Source organism: Haliotis asinina, chromosome 6, assembly GCF_037392515.1.
Source record: "Haliotis asinina isolate JCU_RB_2024 chromosome 6, JCU_Hal_asi_v2, whole genome shotgun sequence".
Lineage (NCBI taxonomy): Eukaryota > Metazoa > Mollusca > Gastropoda > Lepetellida > Haliotidae > Haliotis > Haliotis asinina.
The window spans coordinates 3,598,807-3,621,406 of NC_090285.1; the positions used below are offsets into that span (position 1 = coordinate 3,598,807).

The 22,600-nt window shown below is 41.5% G+C and overlaps 1 protein-coding gene across 1 annotated transcript; it reads right to left on the reverse strand.

The window, feature by feature from the left end:
• Positions 1 to 683: 683 nt before the first annotated feature.
• LOC137286736 (uncharacterized) lies at positions 684 to 22,198 on the reverse strand. The gene is made up of 21 exons (XM_067818718.1): positions 22,075 to 22,198; positions 21,228 to 21,313; positions 20,715 to 20,858; positions 20,332 to 20,423; positions 19,653 to 19,821; positions 14,811 to 14,941; positions 13,863 to 14,004; positions 13,546 to 13,728; positions 12,211 to 12,423; positions 11,572 to 11,644; positions 10,500 to 10,542; positions 10,217 to 10,385; positions 9,314 to 9,623; positions 8,937 to 9,070; positions 7,487 to 7,566; positions 6,812 to 7,054; positions 5,116 to 5,203; positions 4,820 to 4,979; positions 4,500 to 4,583; positions 3,903 to 3,970; positions 684 to 2,728 (listed from the first exon to the last, which is right to left on the reverse strand). Exons 1-21 carry the CDS (start codon positions 22,082 to 22,084, stop codon positions 2,471 to 2,473), a joined length of 2,880 nt encoding a protein of 959 aa, XP_067674819.1. The 5' UTR covers positions 22,085 to 22,198; the 3' UTR covers positions 684 to 2,470.
• Between the last annotated feature and the right edge of the window lie 402 nt (positions 22,199 to 22,600).

Consider the following 22,600-nt stretch of genomic DNA (forward strand, 5'->3'; position numbering starts at 1 on the left):
GATAGTTTTGTAAAAATAAACACTTACAGTTGAAATTGTTTGTTTTGTGTTTATTAAATGATCATCTTCATTTGCTTAGCTTGCATCATATGTCTACAAAAGGTGCTGTGTTGGTGATTATCAGTTTACAGCTGTATACACTTATACTGTGTTGAAGGAAGGCGGTATTTACACCTGAAGTACACACTCGCCTAATAGTTGTTCAGAGGAAAGCAGTATCCTACTCCTTACTGCCAGCTGATTGCAATAGGAGACGCTCGTACTGAATTTCAGTGTTGAAGTGGGTTTTCAATAGACTTTTCTGTGTTTATTTGAATTCATAGGCCAGTTTTGCGTTCTAGATCATGAATTTCATGCGAGTAAATCTACAGGTAACCTGGCTGAACACTGAAACCACACCACATCTACATGTGTCTTTGATGTAAGTCATGAAAATTTATGACACAAACCAGAGTGCCTAACAAAACTGACTGACAAAGAAACATTACTCAACAGATAATTTCTTCAGAGATGATTAGGGCAATGACTATTTCAATTAGATGTGGTTATTGTGACATGAAACCACAGATAGGCCAGTCAGGAGCCAGTATTTTCCAAATCTTGGAAGAATGTTGGGAGAGGTTCCCCAGTATCATCTTCCGAAAGAAGGAACTTGTGCCGTACAACACAAAGCAAAGATGACGTAAGACAAATAATTCATGTCTGTTTATAGTTTTAAACAAAAGTTTCATTACACATTCACACATGTTAAAAACTGTTAAAATTATGTACAAACCTACATAGAAGATTTTCACAACCCTAACAGTTGGGATTTCAGATGTAGTACCCAGGGTGCATCATGAAAACTTCATTGCAATATGTTAACGACTTGCTTGTTTCTTTGGTTGTATCACTAAGTGGACCATATCACGACTTGACTGAAGGAATGTTCAGCATCCATGTATTACACCACTTCATGACTTGCATGGATGTGTTGTTGAGGGACCAATATAGAACACAATATTGCATGGGCATACACTTGAACGGTGACTATGGGCTCGACTACACTGGCAAAGTGCTTAAGAATGACTAAGGGCCACAACTCTGCCAAGGTACAATGAGGCGCAAGGAAAGGACATAACTCTGCCAAGGTATGACAAAAGAGCAACTAAGGGATGCAACTCTGCCAAGGTATGAGGAGCTAGTAAGGGACACAGCTCAACCAAGGTATAGGGAAGAGCTAATAAGGGACACAGCTCAGCCAAGGTATGGGGAAGCGCAAGTCGGGGACACAGCTCAAGCAAGGTATGGGGAAGAGCAAGTAAGGGACACAGCTCAACCAAGGTATGGGGAAGAGCAAGTAAGGGACACAGCTCAACCAAGGTATGGGGAAGAGCTAGTAAGGGACACAGCTCAACCAAGGTATGGGGAAGCACAAGTCGGGGACACAGCTCAACCAAGGTATGGGGAAGAGCAAGTAAGGGACACAGCTCAACCAAGGTATGGGGAAGAGCTAGTAAGGGACACAGCTCAACCAAGGTATGGGGAAGAGCTAGTAAGGGACACAGCTCAACCAAGGTATGGGGAAGAGCAAGTAAGGGACACAGCTCAACCAAGGTATGGGGAAGAGCTAGTAAGGGACATAGCTCAACCAACGTATGGGGAAGAGCTAGTAAGGGACACAGCTCAACCAAGGTATGGGGAAGAGCTAGTAAGGGACACAACTCTGCATGGGAATGCTGATGAGCTGCAGGAAGGAGACACAACTGCTGCATCACTTCTGAAGTAACATCCATCTTGTCACTGAATACTATAGAAAGGTTCCCGAGTTCTCATCACCACCCTACATGTACTTACTCTGTAAACCAGCTCTTCAGTTCCTCCCATTGTGAAGCACTAGATTAAACTTTTGGCAGAAGTGAAAGGGAAGAAAGGTTGTGAATATTGACTCCATATTGCGGTGATACACCTGGACACTGACAATCATGGCAACAGGATGTATCCCTAATGAATGTAGCGGATCACCAAGTTACCCACAATGCAAGAAGTATTTCACTATCCATAATAATGACAGGATTGAGGTAACATTCTTTAACAATACCATCCAACATTTGCTACAAGTTTTAACCAAGTCTATTGATTTATCAGATATACTGTTTAATCTTTGGTGGACGAGGAGAGACTGGACAACCACCATCTTTCATATATTCTCTCCTTTAATGGATAAAGACCATTCAAACAGTGAGCCCTACACTCTTTTCTTGGTGTCAACATGTGAAGCAGATTCTAAAATGAATTTTAACAGTTGATTCTGAAGTTTTTGGCAATTATCGAACACTCCACAGCAAATGTTGAGGAGTATGATTTCCAGGGAGGTAGCAAAAAAACATGGAGATGTGGTATACATTGCTTATTATCACAGATATATCCAAAGTCCATCTGGTCAACAAATAGTCAAACCTAGGATTGTCTTATTGCATGTTTCTAAACCTCAACTGCCAACTTCCTGTTCAGGCATGCTGGGATTTCCTGTGGGAGTATGTGGCGGGGCATCAAGTCCCGAGTCTGACAGCTGGGAGTCCTGGGTAAGATAGTTGGGTGCAGGTTTGTTGGATGTTGTGGCGGAGAAGTTGAAGGCTTCATTGGTGGCAGGCTGTTGTTGCTGGATGTAGCGCTCCACAAACCAACTTGGACTCCGTGACGAAAAGTTGCTGCTCAGCTCAAACAAATTCACGACAGATAATTTCTGCTGTGCACGTTAAGGAAATGACATTATGTATTACTAGCACACTTGTTCTGACATTATCTGATATTTTGCCTGAACTGAAAATCAATAGAATAAAACCACTGGAAGACTGCAAACCAGTACATGGCCTCTGAAATATCCAAAATAGATTGCTGAGCTACTATAAGAATAATGAGCAAAGTGATCAATACCCTTCATCCTTCATCCTGAATATGTAGAAAAAAAGCAGACTGACCATGTCATAACCTCTAAAAGAAAATCCTTATGGTTTATCCTATGAAAACATTTGATCTGCATCCTAATAAATAAATTCTGACAAAACATTCAAATGTAGTCCTTGTGAATATTCAGAAGAGAATTACATCGTGGTGACTTTACTATGATAATACCTACAGGCAAAAACAGCTAGATGCAAGATTAAAGTGGTTTGATTCACACAGGTTGGCTGTAGCTTACAATACGATACCCATTCTTCAAACAGTTCTAAATTAACATTGAGGTGTTCAGTAAGATAAATACGTTGTTCACTGGTCCCTAAGAGATGATAAGCTGATCTACTCTTCAGGCTCAGGGAACATAAACAAACATCGAGGGTACATCAACTGATGCTCCCCTCATGACAAGTGAACAACTTACAACGACTATACCCCATGATTCTCTACGATTTTTACTGCTTGCAATAACCTTGTATAGGTGCATTAGTGAGTATTGTTTTAATTATTCCAATGTTACGAATATTTTCAAAATTCTAAACCATAATTCCATTACAAATGTAAATGAGTGTCTGTCAGTGTTAAAAATATCTCAGTTCCAAAATATCATACTTGTAAATTAACTTAACTAACAAAAATACATATGCGAAACAACAGCTTTTGGAACTTATTCAAAGTCATTGATTGTGTTTTCTGAAAAATAAAAATCTTTTCCATTTCATTTTGACAAAACACTATCTTGTGTTGCTGGTCTCATCTGTAATATTAATAAATAAACTCTGCATCTTGGTACCTTGGAGATTCCAAAAACAAGAGGGAATTAAAGTGTATACATTTTCAACATTCTTTATCCACTAACAGCATCAGAGTAGCTGAGGTAATATTACACCTGTATACATGTATACACCTGTATACATGTTGTTGATTACAGTAGCCGTGTGATATGAGCTGCTGCAGAAGGATACATTGTGTTTGGTGAGGGGTGGGAGCTGGAACATTGACGGTGGTTGAGTCAGACGGAGATCTGTAGAACCTGACAACACGCAATAGATACATACAGTCAGGCGGAGATCTGTAGAACCTGACAACATGCAATAGATACATACAGTCAGGCGGAGATCTGCAGAACCTGACAACACACTATAGATACATACAGTCAGATGGAGATCTGCAGAACTTGACAACACACAATAGATACATACAATCAGGCGGAGATCTGTAGAACCTGACAACACGCAATAGATACATACAGTCAGGCGGAGATCTGTAGAACCTGACAACACGCAATAGATACATACAGTCAGACGGAGATCTGCAGAACCTGACAACACACTATAGATACATACAGTCAGGCGGAGATCTGTAGAACCTGACAACACACTATAGATACATACAGTCAGGCGGAGATCTGCAGAACCTGACAACACGCAATAGATACATACAGTCACAAAGAGATCTGTAGAACCTGACAACACGCAATAGATACATTCAGTCAGACAGAGATCTGTAGAACCTTTATTGATAAAAGCAGAATGACCTCACTGATGCATAATCTAGCTCACCTGTAGGGTGAAAGTATTGATGAGCTCGAGGGTTGAACACTGTCCCACTCCGGAATGGCATGAACAATGCAGGCAGGCTGACATCTACAACAGGAAGTGTCCAATCAGATATCACACCTTACTGAAACGTCCCCTGGTACCTCTCTCTAACACCAAATCCCAACTCTCTCACTAAATCTCCAAGTCACCAACTCACTCACTCACTTACCCACTCACTCACTCACTCACACACACACTCAACAAACAAAACACACATAAAAAAACATATCCACTAACCGCTCTCTCTCACACTGAAACGGGATAAATAATGACAGCCATACCTTTCAGAGCATCATACATGGCTTCCTCTCGTTTGCTCAGTCGATGCTGACCAGCCAACTTCTTCTCCAAGTTATCCCGAATTTCTCGGAGTGTTCGCTCATTCAGCTCGGCCATGTGCTGTTTACTCTCCTCTTCATACAACCGTAGTCGCTCAAAGAACTGGAATGATATGAATGGCATGACATCACTGATATCAAACATCAAACTGCATTAAAAGATGTGAAAATGAACTATCACTGAAATTTACTTCGTGATTAAAAGTAGATTCATTCTTACCAAAACCCACTAAACTCACATCTTGTGGCAATGCCTCTCCCCACTTCGGCAAAGGTTTCCCTACACGGAAGTTCTTCCTTGTCTTCTGGGTGGCAGGAGGCACTGGTCTGCAAGGGAAACAACTCTGTTACTCATGTTCTTAACTGAAGACAGCGGATTCTTACAGCTTTGAAGAAAAAACACTATAAGTTGTTCACTAGTCACGAGGGGGGCCAAGGATTGATGTATCCTCAATGTATATTATGGTCCCTGAGCCTGAAGGGTACCTTGACCCATGGGCCAGATGGACCAGAGAACCATATATTTATCTTACCAAACACCTCCATGTTAATTGTGAACTGTTTGAAGCATGACTATCAGACCATACACTTCAGCCAACCTGTGTGAATCAAACCATTCAATTCATCTTACATCTTGCTGTCTGTCTTAGTAAAATGATGTAATTGCGCTTCTTAATATTCACAGGGACTACATTTGAACATTTTGTCAAAATTTATTACTGGAAGGCAAGGCAAATGTTTTAATGGCCATCGCTAGATTTTGCAAATGACACAAGAAAAACAAATTTAGAGTTATCCCCCCCCATCAATTTGCATTTATGAAACATCAGTAATTTCCGTAAATCATGTGTCATTCAATGTTACTCAAGGTAAAGAAGTACCACCACGAAGTACCAAATGAGTTGCCATTGCCATCAGGGTCATTAAAATGTACCACGTTTGTGTGTGAGGTACACTGCAAATGATAGAAAAGCACTTAACCAATCAGAAAACAACATGTACATGACATAAGATAAATAGTTACGTACATTTTACTTTAGAACATATTACCTGAAGAGAGAACTGCTTTTTAATGGCTGAAAGCAATTACCAACTTCATGTGAAGCTAATGATTATTATAATTGATGAAAGACACACAAGTTCTGACAAACTGAGCCATCTGATCATACCACTTCAGACAAGACTGGGAGCTATAATTTGTTTCTGTCGAGTAACATGTGATGACTTCTTGGTCAGCGAATACAGATGAAACTTTTGTACTATATGATATTACATGTGGTGACATTATGTTGACATACAAGTCCGACAACACATTCATTAGGAGGTCACCCATGAAGATCCGACTGAGAATTGATCTTCAGTACCTAATGCTTGTCATAAGAGGTGACAAACTCTATTGGGTGGTCAGGCTTGCTGACTTGGTTGACACACGTCATTGTATCCCAATTGTGTAAATGAGTTCAGACCCCTGCTCTAAAGTAGGAAAACTGCAGAGTGTAGCACAGAACTTAACTAATTTGGATGTCACATCATTTGAACCCTGACTGAACAGTGCCCTTCCAGTCTCAATAAATCATATAAACATATATATACACATGTATGATATACAGCAAGTGGCCAGAAACAAACGAATAGTTTGTTATATCCATCAGTTCAATATCAACATGTTAATATTTACTGTATTCCTACATTATTACTGTCTACTGCTGCATCCATGAAATTTCACTGCCTCTATTAGACAATCAACAAGATTGCTTCAAAATGCAGAGGATTTAAAGATTTCAGAGCAGTTTATCTGAATGCTTTGCTGACTTCTAACACCATTAATTTAGAAGTCTTAGCACTGACCAGAAACAAGCCCTGATTTGACATGCTCAGAATTTAAATGTGAGACTGAAGTTGATAACTCCTACCACACAATCAGCAACCCCCTACCTGTATTTGGTGCCAGGAGACACAGGGATGGTAACGGACACCTTCTCAGACTCTGCCATGTCCTTGTCTGGACTATATATGGGTGTTTGTCGCGTGCTGGCTCCACGTGATATGGTGCGTGGGGATGAGGGGCTGGTTCGGCTGCGGTGCGACAGAGGGCGCATATTCTGTTGCTGTTCCTGAAGTATTCTTCGTTCTTCCTCCAGATGGGAGATGTTCTCTAGCAGAGCCTTCAGCTGCTTCCTGACAACAGTGAGTGAGTGAGTGAGTGAGTGAGTGAGTGAGTGAGTGAGTGAGTGATCGAGCGAATGTTGCTAGGTGTGTGCAAGGAACAAGGCCAATTGTTGGCAACAGTGATGACGGCATGGGACTGACTGTGTGAATGAGTAGTAAAAACAAGGCTGACAGAAATACCCCCTGAAAATTTAGTACGAGAACACCATACCTTTTCTGGTTACATCCAGAAACAGAGAATCAAATATACCAAGAACAAGTGACACAGAACAGTTACAAGCAATATTCATAATAATCTTCAGTTTCTATACACATTTTACTTTCTTACAAAAAATTAAACTTGATTGATATAGGTCTGATTTTCTTAACACAAGTCGATCCCCTAAAGTGGAAACATTCTAAAACTGTATACAGAGACTGGTAACAAGGAACAAGACTCACTCGTACGAATCCTTCATGTCCGACATCTCATCTACATGCTTCTTCTGCAGTTCTTCCACCTCCGTCAGGGCTACAGTTTCCTGTGGACGAGATCAGACGTCAACACATAAACATACCATGAGCATTGTTCACTAAATACAATAGCTATTCACCAACTGGGACACCATGAAACTATTGTAAAATAAGCCTGGTGTAAGATGTCACCTGTTGACACAGTCTGGTGTGAGATGTCACCCGCTGACACAGCCTGGTGTCAGATGTCACCTGCTGACACAGCCACGTATAAGATGTCATCTGCTAACACAGCCTGGTGTCAGATGTCACCTGCTGACACAGCCTGGTGTAAGATGTCACCTGCTAACACAGCCTTTTGTGAGATGTCACCTACTGACGCAGCCTGGTGTGAGATGTCACCCGCTGATGCAGCCTGGTGTGAGATGTCACCTGCTGACACAGCCCTTTGTGAGATGTCACCTACTGACGCAGCCTGGTGTGAGATGTCACCCGCTGACGCAGCCTGGTGTGAGATGTCACCCGCTGACGCAGCCTGGTGTGAGATGTCACCCACTGATGCAGCCTGGTGTGAGATATCACCCGTTGACGCAACCTGGTGTCAGATGTCACCTGCTGACGCAGCCTGGTGTAATATGTCACCTGCTGACACAGCCACGTGTAACATGTCATCTGCTGACACAGTCGGGTGTAAGATGTCACTTGCTGACATAGCCTGGTGTAAGATGTCACCTGCTGACACAGCCTGGTGTAAAATGTCACCTGCTGACACAGCCTGGTGTCAGATTCACCCGCTGACGCAGTCTGGTGTCAAATGTCACCCGCTGACGCAGCCTGGTGTCAGATGTCACCCGCTGACGCAACCTGGTGTGAGATGTGACCCGCTGACACAGACACAGCCTGGTGTGAGATGTCACCTGCTGACATAGCCTGCTGTGAGATGTCACCCACTGATGCAGCCTGGTGTGAGATATCACCCGTTGACGCAACCTGGTGTCAGATGTCACCTGCTGACGCAGCCTGGTGTAAGATGTCACCTGCTGACACAGCCACGTGTAACATGTCATCTGCTGACACAGCCTGGTGTAAGATGTCACTTGCTGACATAGCCTGGTGTAAGATGTCACCTGCTGACACAGCCTGGTGTAAAATGTCACCTGCTGACACAGCCTGGTGTAAGATGTCACCTGCTGACATAACCTGATACTTGACTACCCTGACATCAAAGACCTGTGAAGATCTGGGCTTGTCATAAGAACAGCATGGTCAGGTTTGCTGATTTGGCTGACATATGTCACTGTATCTCAGTTGCATAGTATTGATCCTCATGATGTCGTTCACTGGACTCAGTTATTTACAGACCATAGACCTTGCATGCAGCTGAGCACAGCAATAAACAACTAACCAACCAACCACTTGACCTGACCTCTAAACTCACCTCCTGGGGCTCTGGTGTGAACTCTATTGCTGACAGAGCTTGGTCTCTCATATCTTTATGGAGATCTTCCTTTGTTGTTGTGTTCAGGTCAATCCCTGTCAGGTCAAACACAACCTCATTGATGCCAAGGGTTCCTGCATACCATCAAGACCGAGTTCAAGAAATGCATACGTAGAGGACATATTTTATAGAGGTGTACAAATGTACAAATGTTCTCTTGACCCAAATCCTTTGAAAACCTTCAGGAATAATACAGAAATCAAAACCAAAATAAATCAAGCAAGTTCTTCAAGTCAAAAAGAAACGTGAGCTTTGTGGACTGACTAAGAAATTTTGATTTTATGCCTGAGATGACATCCTTCAGAAGATGGACTCACCTGTCTGCCTGTTGAAGACTTGAGGCCTTCTTCTCTTGCCCCAGTACAGTATCAGTGGCTGGTTTCCAATGGGCATGTGGACGGCATCGGAGCGTCCACTGACTTGCAGGGAGTACAGGGGGAATGGTAAGGGGTCAACATCCTTCACTGGGTCCTCCCGGGGCTTGGGGCTGCCGTGCTCAGACTCGTCATCGTCAAATGACAAGTCAATGGAGTCTGACAAGGACAGGAGGTCATCATCATGTTCTGCACTGGTACGGGGGACATCATCATCCCCTTTTGGTGGTGGCAGGTACACTGTCCTTAGGTCCTGGCATGGGAATATATGTGAAGAAGTGACCTCCTGAATGCTTGCCATGCATTTTGTGATGAAGATGACACAACTTATTGGATGATCAACTTCTTTATTTTACCAATAACAACACATAACTTCTTATAATGTTTTCAAGCATAAGAACCCATACCGAAACATCGCCATTGTAAACATATAGAAGTTGACAACCCATAAAGTTGTCATCTCTATACCAGCAACTTCTTCAATGTCATTCAAACAAATCATTATGCGATGTAACATTGTTGACAAAGAACAGAAACATACTACATGGGGGTCATTGTTTTCTATTTTTCCACAAAATATTAATGAAAGCCAAAATAATCATACAAAACCCACACAAATATCGCTATTGTTCCTAAACTTCCATCAACAACCATCCCTGTCACATTTACCTGGCAAACATGAACCACCCCATCTCCTGTTACAAATGTGGCATCCCTGAATATCTGAGTTATGTGATATGAAATACAGCTGAGAGTTTAAATTCAAATGATGGAAGGAGGACAGAGCTATCTGATAATGTGGAATAAACTGAAATCTCACTCTAACATGAAGAATCCTATGCTTACCAGTTCCTTTAAGTCCTCGAGGTCTAAAGTTGCCATGGCAATCATATCCTCGAACTGTCCGTGATGGACTGCTATCTGGACACTGTTGGGATTGTCAGACTTGGCCTTGTCAATAATCATCGCACCATGGTGAACCTCATCTGGTAGTCTCACCATGAACTCTTCATACCTACAGCAAAATAAACTCTATCATACAACATCATCACCATGAGCCCTGTGCTACATCATTTCCATGATCTATTATTGTAATTGTTTCTACTCTCTAAGATATGAAGGTACTTACTTCTTGTTCTTTGACCCCTCCTCTTCAGCTGATGCTTTGGAAACTGGAAAGATTCATTCAAAAACATTAAGTCCACTCATTGCATTTCATGTACAGACCACCAACGCATGGTCTGTGGAAACATGGGGCTGTTGTACCTGAGAAATGTCACAAGCACCTGCACACAGATACTTCATCATACATCTGTCCTGTACAACATTTAATCCTTCTGCTAACAGATGGCTTTACAGGCATAGATACAGAAACACACGTGTGTGGGCATTGGGGTAGCCTGGAGGTTCGCGTTCGCTCGTCATGCCGAAGACCCGGGTTCAATTCCCCACAATGTGTGAAGCCCATTTTCTGGTGTCCCCCACTGTGACATCACTGGAATATTGGTAAAAGAGGCATAAATCTAAACACACTCACTCACTCACAACCTGTGTACCTTGTTTGTAATACAATGAATGTTTTATTATGAAATAAATCCTGCCTCTTTCTTGCTTGTTCTTTTCAATTTACTAATCAACTTTATATCCTACTTCTATTCTCATCAGGTTTGTGTCTTCATCATGCCAAAGGCCAGGTGTCATACACCCACTGTGATATTGCTACAAGCAGCATGAAACTCATCTCACTCACTAGAGTCTCATAATACATAGGTTACTGTCTTATCAGGACAGACATAGTCATGGTCTAGTTGGACAAGGCATCAAGTCCTCACACCATCACACTCATGGAAGGCACAAGTCCATGAGTGCAGTAAGCCACTGAACAGAGTTGTGCCCCTTGTGTAGCATGACAGTATATGAGCCTGGGTTTCATTCCCAGAACTCACCACTGTTTTAAATTCTTAAAGAAACATATGTCTTTTGTTTGACCTACTGAGCTTTCCTGCAGCATAAGACTGAACCACAAACACAGAACTGAAACAAGGCTTGAAGTGGCAGTACATCAACTCTTATCACTCACTGTTTAACATAATGGCATATGTCATCAAATTAAATGAGAAACTATGTTACCAACAAGTTGTGTTAAGTAGATTACGTATCCAACAGTTTCCATTATCACAGAACATGATGGTTTTCCTCACCAGGGCTACTCTTGCGTCCACTGGCTATCGGCTGCTTCTTTTCTGACTTCGTTGTCTCAGCTGCCTGTTCTGGCTACAACGCAGAATTATACAGAAAATAATTACCACTGTCAATATCAATAATTTTCTCCTCTCAATGTACCTCTCTTCTCAGACCTGTTTATTCCTCTATATTCTCTTCCCTCCCTGCCTTCCAAGCAACTCCTTTCTACACCTCCTTCCCCAAACCTTGTTCTCTTTTCACCTCTTCTACCTCTCACAACAAGCTCCTCCCAGGCTCTTTTACATCACCCATATTCTGTCCTCTTTTTTACACACTCACCAACTGCACACCTGTAGCCAGCCTCTGCTCCAGACATCCCCAAGCCCCAGATCCAGCCATCCCTCTCCCTCCCCAAATGCATCCAACCCCAGTTCCTGCCAAGATATCCCCACCTGCAGTCATCCCCACCCACCTCCATGCAGCCAACAACAACCATCACCATCACCTCATTCTACTGCCTACCTGCAGCTCCCATTCTTCCTATTCCAGATATCTCCTCAGAACCAGCTCACATGCAGCCACCCAACACCTGTACCTACAGCCACCCAACACCAGGTGTACCTGCAGCCACCCCATCCCCTCCTACAAACACCCACCTCCTTTGTCTCCTCCTCATCCAGGACACCAGTCTTGTACATCTGATCTCCGTAAGTCACGGAACACTTGAGGCCCTTGTGGTTGAGATCTTCGGGAGCAAACATCCGCACATGAAGGTAGAGGTCATACTCTGGCTCCCCCGTGTCGATGCCCACATCTCGCATCTGAGGTTTGACTACAGGGGGTGGTGCAGTCTCACCAAACCGAACTTTCTGTTAACAAAATTATATGATGGTGTATATTCCTACATATTCCTACACATATTTTCCAATATTATATCCAAGATAAAGTTCAATTAAAGAGGAAATGTTGGAAATATTGGCGTTTAACTCATGTCAGAAAAAACATACATTTCAGGGGGCTGAGTGAATGAGCTATGGGGCTTCCCTTGACATCCAAGTTTGCCAGTCACCATGAAGCATAAAATTATTTGTAGGAGACTCTCTGAATAAGAAACTAGACTGATGAAATATTGCTAAATGTAGTTATTTAATGCCAGATTCAGCAAAGGACAAACAATAATGTGACTTTCTGAAATTCTAATTACCTGGGCATGGTCTTTCTACTTCTATGCCTTGTGTGCAGTCAACTCAGTATTTTGAAAACTTTCACATCTTCAGCTTGTTGCAAAAGTATTTTGTATTCCCGGATTTGTAAAAATGACTCATATCACATGCTCCCTAAACTATAGCCATTTGAATCTGTCTTTAGTTAGAATTAGTTCCCTGATCATAGCCACAAGCATCTAATTTATCTAATTTTATTTTTCAATCTGTTTACGTATCACCATGGTGAAACCCACAAACACAAGTGTTGCTGGCAAACTCAGAAAACACAAGTGCTTGTCCACTAATATGGAGATGTACCCTGTCACTGAAGAAAAATGAAATAGAACTAGTTGCTAGTGTTCATGTTTTGATCATGTAGAAAATTACTGTTTGTGTGATGTAGGTTTTAGTCATGGTCACTTCTCAGAATCACGTTAACAAGATTTTGAAAAGTGTCATGTGACACTGAAAACAAGGTCAAGGTCATTCTGATATGATTGTTGTTTGCGTAATCATCCAATGTGGGCTGTCAACACAATTGAATACATTTGGTGCAACATTTATTATTATCTTTACGTAAGTATAAAAGTGGTCAAAATGTCATGGTGACCTTGAAGACAAGGTGAAGGTGACCTAAATCCACTGGTGTCTGTGCAATCACCTAATTTAGGCTTTCACCAGATTTGAAGTCATTGGGTACAACAGTACATGAGAAGTCAAGTTAACAAAAAGTATGGACCATGTTGCGATAAGGACAAAGATTTCTGGCACCTTAGACAACTTTACCTTTGGTGAGACTGAACGACTGAGCTGATCGGATGACTCATCGTCAACATCACTCTCCTGCGTCAAGTTGATGGTGACGGTGGGCACAACCTCCTCCTCATGGTCTTCACTCTCTGCCTCCGACTCGTCTTCTTCTTCTTCCTCTTCATCCTCCTTCTCTCCTCGGCTCTCTGTGGTTTCCTCCTGCACAACATCAGCATCTCCGTCACCAGGGATACATGTAGGTTTGGTAACACATCCTTTCACTAATGCTATCACATTGAAACCTAAGTGAAAAAAACAATATAGAACAACAATTACAACCAATATATCTTAACTGTTTTCTCGCTGACAACATCAATGGCCTCTGGTGATGACTCGGTGGCCTTTGTTGTATCGACAACCTCCTCCTCCTCCTCGCCATCCTCTGAGTCTGATGTCTGCTCCAGGGCCTTCGTGTACTCCTGGACGTGCTCCAGACTACAAAATAATAAAAAGAATCATACATAATATCATCACACAGTATAACCCTTAATTCGCCTTAAACATGTGTCATAATTACCTCCTAACCCACTTCCTTCAACAAAGTAGATCACGGTAACATTATCACATGGTATAGTTCCTTAACATCAAGGCATGCTTTACCACCATAACATCATCACATTTTCTTAACATCATAGCATACAATACAGCCTTAACATCAAAACATAGTATGTTTTCTAAACATCATTACATACAATACAGCCTTAACATCAAAACATGGTATGTTTTCTAAACATCATGACATACAACACAGCCTTAACATCAAAACATGGTATGTTTTCTAAACATCATTACATACAACACAGCCTTAACATCAAAACATGGTATGTTTTCTAAACATCATTACATACAACACAGCCTTAACATCAAAATATGGTATGTTTTCTAAACATCATGACATACAATACAGCCTTAACATCAAAACATGGTATGTTTTCTAAACATCATGACATACAACACAGCCTTAACATCAAAACATGGTATGTTTTCTAAACATCATGACATACTATACAACTGTAATACCACCACATGGTATATTTCCGTAACAACCTTAACATCATAACATACAATAAGTCATTAAAATAATGCATACTATACCACCTGATATACCAATACCACCTATTATACCACCCTAATGTTGACAAATACTACACAACCTTAGCATCACCACTGCCCTACCCCAGGGACAGAGGTGCTCCCCACCCCCTGCAGCTGTTTACTACCATTCCAGGAGCAACACTTACCCCATCTTTGCCTTCTGCTTGATTGTCTCAATGAGGAACTTCCATCTGCGGCCATGGCCTTTAGTTGATGTGACTTTGGAGAAGAGCTTCTCCCAGTTCATGATGCGCTTCTCCTTGGCTATTCTCTTGGACTGCAAACAAATGTATATGGATACTACAGGCACATCAGAATCAACAGTTTTGTTTCATCAATTATTACAAACAATACAACATCAGGCCCCCCTAAGTAATTGAAGGAATTACAGCAAATTTGAAGGAATTGCATCTCAAATGTAAACAAACGCAGCCCACTCGCGATATCGGTAGTTTAGCGGTAATAACAGAAACACATCGGCCCTATTGGAAGCAATGTCGGTAATACTGGAAACACGATCGGCCATCTTCGGAGATTTTTCTGTCGCGAGCGGAAACTCACGCAGCAAAGCATGGCGTCGTTGGAAGAAACACCCGTCTCGGTGAGATTTGTTTTTAGTTCCTACTATTACATTTTCATACTTATCCATCTTTGACCACCCGTGTTGAATGCGTTAAGGTATGAGGTGTTGTCGGGACAATAGCTTATGTTTTTAAGAAAAGATTGTCACTGCAGAACAGTGTCACAAGTCATGCCCCTGGAGATTGTTTACATCTGAACATCGAAGTCGTGCCGATGATTACGAACATCATGAACGTGCGCCATGAAGAAGTTTAAGAGCCATAATTTTTCTTGCTACGAGGTGCAATTGACAAATTTAAACACATTTTACAAAAAAAAAAGATGTTATATCTGGCGCACGTTCGTAATCATCAGCACGACTTCGATGTTCAGATGTAAACAAACTACAGGGGCATGACTTGTGACGCTCTCCTAGAGTGACTATCTTTTCCTAAAAACATAAGCTATTGCCTCGACAACACCTCATACCTAAACGCATTCAACACGGGTGGTCAAAGATGGATAAGTATAAAAATGTAATAGTAGAAACTAAAAACAAATCTCACCGAGACGGGTGCTTTTTCCAACGACGCCATGTTTTGCTGCGTGAGTTTCCGCTCGCGACAGAAAAATCTCCGAAGATGGCCGATCGTGTTTCCAGTATTACCGACATTGCTTCCGATAGGGCCGATGTATTTCTGTTATTACCGCTAAATTACCGATATCGCTGCAATTGTTTCGCGAGTGGGCTGCGTTTGTTTACATTTGAGATGCAATTCCTTCAAATGTGCTGTAATTCCTTCAATTACTTAGGGGGGCCTGAACATGTAGTATAAGAGCTAAACAGGACAGATAAATATATAAACAATTCTGATTTTGTTTATAAACATTAACTTAAGCACTTGCTCAGTAGCCACACATATATATACAGGTCAAGCTTTTGTCAGACTGTGGAGGAACAATCCCTATTCTGTTCAGAAAAAAAAATATAATCGGATGGAATGCAGTAACCATTATGAATGAAAATCACAACATGCTCGGTTTAAAAAAAAATGTAATATTCTGAATTAAAAAACTGATATTTTATACTTATGCTGACTCATGCTTATCTCCTCCCTCTATGCAAAGATAGTGGAACACTTGAAATCCCTTGAAGTTCCCTTCTAATTGAACCAAACACACAATACCCTCACCGACCAGAAGCCTCCCTTTCCTGTCAATACGGTCAGCCACGGTTGTCACTCTCTCCAAAATCTCATAAGTCTGACACAAGAATTACTGTAAATTCAATGTGCCTGAGAGGGGCGGTTGGGAGGGCTTGACGCCATGAGTCAAGATAAGTATAAAATATCAATTTTATTCTGAAAATTACATAGTTTTCCTTATCCTGACTCATGCCTATTTTGCTTGCAGAATCTGATGGAAATGGCAGTGGGTCAGACTTTGCTGGATTCTGCTGGCTGCCATATTAGTAAATCCAGTACATCTATGGCTACAGGAACTATAATGGTGGTCCTATTCTTCCAGTATTCATCTGTGAAATTGGGGGAATCACATCGAGCCAAACCCGTCTTCTTTTGAAGCATTGGTTGCCTGGAACGTGATGATACATGTATATAGATCAGCTAGTGTCTTGCTAGTGTCGAATACAACTGTGTGTCAAGAAATCTCTAAAGACCAGTCACAACCCTTCTTCATGTACAAGTATCTTCATTATGAGTACAGGGTCATAATCACTCGTGTAAAGCCTGTTCAAGACATCACACATGGACTCTCAACTCACACACTCTAGCAGATCAGGCTTTGATATGATCCAGACATGAAGTTACAACAATGTCACACTGCCATGTGCTGGTTTGGAGAGTGGATGGACGAGTAGGTTCTTCCACTCTGGCAGTTGTAGTGCTGGTTGTCCTAGTTCCTTGACAAGTACTGGGAACCAATCTCTCTCTGGCCCAAAAGGCGCTACTAAAATCACTTGTATGTATTGGCATCGTGTGTTTGATCTTCCCGATGACTAGCATCCATTCCATTGGAGATGGTTGTAGAGGGGGTGACAGTGTGTTGGTCATGACGTTGCATGTGCCTGGGATGGGACATGCCTTTATATGGAGGTTCAAGGTCAGCTGTAGCAGAGTGTGAGACTGGGTTGATCCTTGCTTGTTTATGTAGAACGCTGCTGTGGAGTTGTTGGTATGAACCATCAGGTCAATACTGTTGACCAATGATGTGCTGCATTGATTACAGCTTTCATATCCAGGTGGTTGATATGCTGAATGCATTCATTCCTGTTGTCCAGGTGAGCACCCCAACTTTGAAGCAACACATCTACGTAGAGATGGCTGTAGCAGACCTGCTCTAGTAAATAAGTCCAAGCAAAGACATTTAATCAGTCAGTCCACCAAAATAGATATGATCTAAAGTTGTTCGACAGAGCAATCAGATCCGAGGTGTTGAGATGCTGAATCAGGAACCATTGTAACGGGCATCCTGGTCTGGTCAAATCCTGTGCTGATGTGAGCAGACCGAGTAGACATTGCCATTGTCATAGTGGTAATGAAGAGCTTGTTCTATCATGGCTTGAATATTGACCCACCGATCCTCTGAAATGACAATGCGGTTCAACAGAATGACAAATCAAATCCTGAGGCATTGAAGATTTTGCTGTGGCTCTAATTCCGACTTCCATAGATTCACAAGCTATCCGAGTTGAGTCAGCCTGATGGTGAAGTCTAACTGTAGTCTGAGTTGACCTGTCTTCTGATCAGCTTCAATGCCGTCGTCCAGGTAAAAGGCGCTGCGAAGTCCCTGCCAATGTAGTTGGTGACAATGGGCTTTGTGACCTGAGTAAATAGCCATGGGGCCAAAGATATTCAAAATGGTAGAACCATTTATTGGTAGTGATGACCACTGAACAGGAAGTGCAGATACTTTCTGGAGTCCGAATGAATTGGAATGTGGAGGTACGCATCTTGCAGATCAATGCGGGCTAGATAATCCACTGGACAGACAATACTCATCTTATAGGTATGAGCTTCATTGGAGTCTTTGGACAGGGAAACGACGTCCAATCCGTTTGTAATCCACAATGTTATCTCTGAGTCTGAAAAGAGGGCTTCCTCCAGTGATGAAGATCAACGATGTCTAGCTCTGTCCATCAAAACCTCTGTCCTTCCGCGAATGCATTCGTGAGTGAGGAACGATGTCCATGCAGTGAACTGGTCTGACACCATCCTCTTCTGTGATCTAGATAAAGTCTTGCTGGTATCTTGACCATGCTCCCGGGGTATGTCTGGCTGATCACTAAAATCATGAATGTCAGCTGTGATCAACATATGGTTACTAGACGCAGAATCAACTGATTTAGACATGACCTGTGAGAGCCAACGTTATTTGTCTGTCGCAAAGTCTGAATCAGATAATTTCTTGCAAAGTTCAGAGAGAACAGTGGAAGAATAGATAGGTTTGCATGAAGGACATACTACATGCGAATCAACCGACAGCCATAACTTACAATGGGAGCACGATTCCATCAACTAAGACCAAGTCTAAATTGAAGAAAATGTCTCTAAAACACATGAAATTTTATAAATATCAACAATTTTACATCATGACAATAATAATTACGTTCCAAAAACTGAATATGACACAGGACCGAAATATATGCAAAACTTATCGCCGTATCGGCTCCCCAAGTGCCTCCTACCGTCCTCATCAGGTGATGAAGGAGAGAATGACAAGTGTGGCTGGTCATGTGACCGCAGCAAAGGGAGGCATCCACTGGGTGAGTGTATTGTACATCCCCTTCAACTAGAAGGGAACTTCAAGGGATTTCAGGTGTTCCTTTATCTTAACATAGTCAGGATAAGGAAAAATAACATCTTACCTCAGAACTCTTATGAATTCGGAAAATGTTGGCAGAATTTCTGTACAATCTGAAGTGCTTATTCCATTGATAGTGTCAACAACGTGACCACCAGACACTATTTCTCCAATGTATAATAACTTCTTGAAAGACTGCTACCCAGATAGCCTTCATAGTTGGCCCAACATCAGCACACACTGGTACAATGTTAGGTCAACTATGAATGCTATCTGGGTAACACTGTATTCGGCTTATGCACAAAACATACCATTTTGACACTGATTTTAGGGGTCAAGTTAGGGGGTCGGCTTATCTATGGGGTCGGCTTATACACGGTAATATACAGTAGGAGTATTTCATGACAGAGGAGGTCTCAGTTTCATACAGCAGAAACCACAGCGTCAGGACCTTGACCCAAATTCAACTTCGACATCAGCTCATCAAGAGAAACAAAAACACTATAAATATGTCAAATGAAATAAAAAAGGCTTTGTCCTTCATGACATTCCCCACTTCCAAAAACATATATGCATCACAACCTATGAAGTGGTTTTGTCCTCACATGAGCATCGACAAGCTGAAGTCTCTTGATGGCAATGTTCAGTTGCCGTTGTTTGCTCTCATAGTCTTCATGCAGCTTCTTGAGTGCCGCACTCTTCTCCTCCCAAGGTGTGGAGTATACACGCACCAGACGGACCAGCTCGTTGATGGGCATGTTCATGTCGCTGATGCTGCAATAGGGGAAACACTCCTTGTAGACCCATTAACCAAACAACCTGTCCCAGAATGCCATTCAAGGAACATGATTAGCATTTCAACCAGTGAATCATCTGACACTACCAGTCTAGCATCAATACCTTCAAGGACTGCTCCAGAGAACTCACATGCACTGCTGTGGTCAAGATTCATCAATTTTCTCAAAGTATTGATCACTTTCTGTTTTGTTTAAGTTCCCAATTTTTATAATTCCCAATTCGTTGCAGTTCCTTATTTGTACGATTGAAGCAGTATTGCTGATATGTTGCCAGTGTTGATGCTCTAGTTTCTATAATGTGATTCCTGTAATTCCTTTCATACTACTGTTGCCAATTTGATAGTTTTACATAACAGTAATATAAACATGCTTTGTTTGGCAGGAATAATAATTTATGGTCACCATTCTGGACCTATAAACTTAAAAATATAAGTAAACAGTTCAGTGTATCTGACATTAAGGGAACCAAACGTAGAATGGTTGTTACCTGCGGAAGACTTTAGCTGTGGTAAGGGCAAGTTTGACAAGTAGTGTTGGTGGGAGGGCGTGACCAAGAAGTTCATCTTTCAACTCCAACAGCTACAAATAACAACATTTTACCTGAATACTTCATTACACATAGTTACACCTGAATGCTGTGTACAGACGAGTCATGTGAACTCCAACAGCTACAAACAACAACATTTTACTTGTTTACATTTTAACTGCGTTTGAACAAATTCATGTAACATCTGTATAAAGTGTCAGACATGATATTTACAGTGCAGGCAGTTGCTTTTTGAACAATCTGAGAGTAAATAAAGGACAAAATTAAAAACATCACAAAAATGTTGTCATATGACTAAACGTAAGACATATGTGTGCAGTTACCTCCAACAAGGACACCTGCACCAGGGCGGTGGAATTGAGCACCCCATCACACAGCCCTTCAAACTTGTTGGGCTCCCCTCGCACGGCACCAGGGTCGACATCATCGTCATCTGAGTCATCGTCAGAGTCTGAGTCAACCTCGCTCTAGTTCAAGGAGAGAGAACAATATTCATCAGCTTGATACATGCTGGCAGTAGAGCATGAATATGATTTGAAAGTAATAAAACAGCAGTCCCACATAAAAGAATCCCAACATTTCTCAAAATACTATCAATACTTGCTTATTTGGGACAAAACATCCTGCTAAATTTGTTTACCCTCTGCATCCTGTGGTCAGACTCACTGACCTGGTTGACAGACATCATCATGTCCCAACTGTGTTGATCGATGCTCATGCTGTTTATCACTGGATTGTCTGGTCCAGACTTGATAATTTACAGACCTTCGCCACAAAACTGGAATATTGCTGAGTGCAGCATAACACTCACTCACTCACTCACTCAAGGTTCCTACCTCTGCTCCCTCTGAGTGTCCTGTAGCTTCTTCCTCCTCCTCTTCATCATCTTCCTCTGCAAGTGCTTCCAGGTTCTTCCCTAAAGCTGAATTACACCATAACAAATGAATATACAGGTCACACATGCTTGTGATAGATGACATCACATCACATACACACCCATTAACAATAAGAACACACATTTCTTGGGTTAAAAAACTTCCTTCTGGACCATGCTGACACTGATGTATACATTGTCTATTAACCATTGCAAAGATTATTTATAACATTCATTAAAATATTAAGTTATCAAGCATGAATATGCATGAATCACTTTGTCTAGATAGACCTGTACAAATTATCTAATAAATTTATTAGTTCAGTCTCCTCATTGCCACTTAAAGGAACACCTGAACTGAATCATTGATAATACAAAGTATAGCCTATTTATCTGAACCGTAAGTTAAAATCTTCATATATAGCCGGTTCAAGACAACATAACAGACATCTGCTGTAATAATATTCTATCGTTCTTGTGCATTAAGTTAACTTTCAATTAACCATCACAGAAAACGATAGAAGCTAGTGAAAATATTTGTATTAAACATACAATAATACACAGGGGAAGGTGGAAATATTCTATGTGAAAAGAGGAGGGGTACTCTTTCCTAAACATAGATGCAAATGAATCCTAATCTCACATGAAGGAATATCCAACAATTAACGAGACGGGCACCTGCAGAATATCAGACAGGAGTTCTGAAGTAATAGCACCAAACGTTCTCTTCGTACAGGACAGTAAGCACAAACATTAGCGAGATGGGTTGACATTTCGTATTTCCGGTATGAATTATATTAAAATGTTACCTCTGTCCATTGTAGATGTCCTACGGTGTTGACGTGCTCGGTACTGGAGATATTGCTCGATAACCAGTTTCAAACACAATCAATCACAACACGAGCCGCCATATTGTATAAGGTGTTGCCATGTAGTTAGTCACGTGACTGCCCGTCAGATTTCTTTTTGATACGGATAATGACTTACACATTGTCTGACAAAGTAAATATTTCACAATACTGTTCACGCATAACCATGGTCTAATTACAACATGGTAATTTACGGTCCAGATCGTGACGTTAGTAAGGCTAAGAATGAACGCATTATAACAGATACGAACAGCCCACATGTTAGTTATACTTTAAAGCACAGTTATCTCATTTGCAAGAGCACGACATTATGTTGAGTATTATGTTGTTAGTTGTATCTAGTTCAATTAACCCGTTATGTATTTCTATGCAATAAACTGTATAACTGCCGGTAGTCACAGCTACATCATCCAACTGAATCACTTAGGAATGTTCCGACGGGTCTATTATAGATTGTCCCATATTA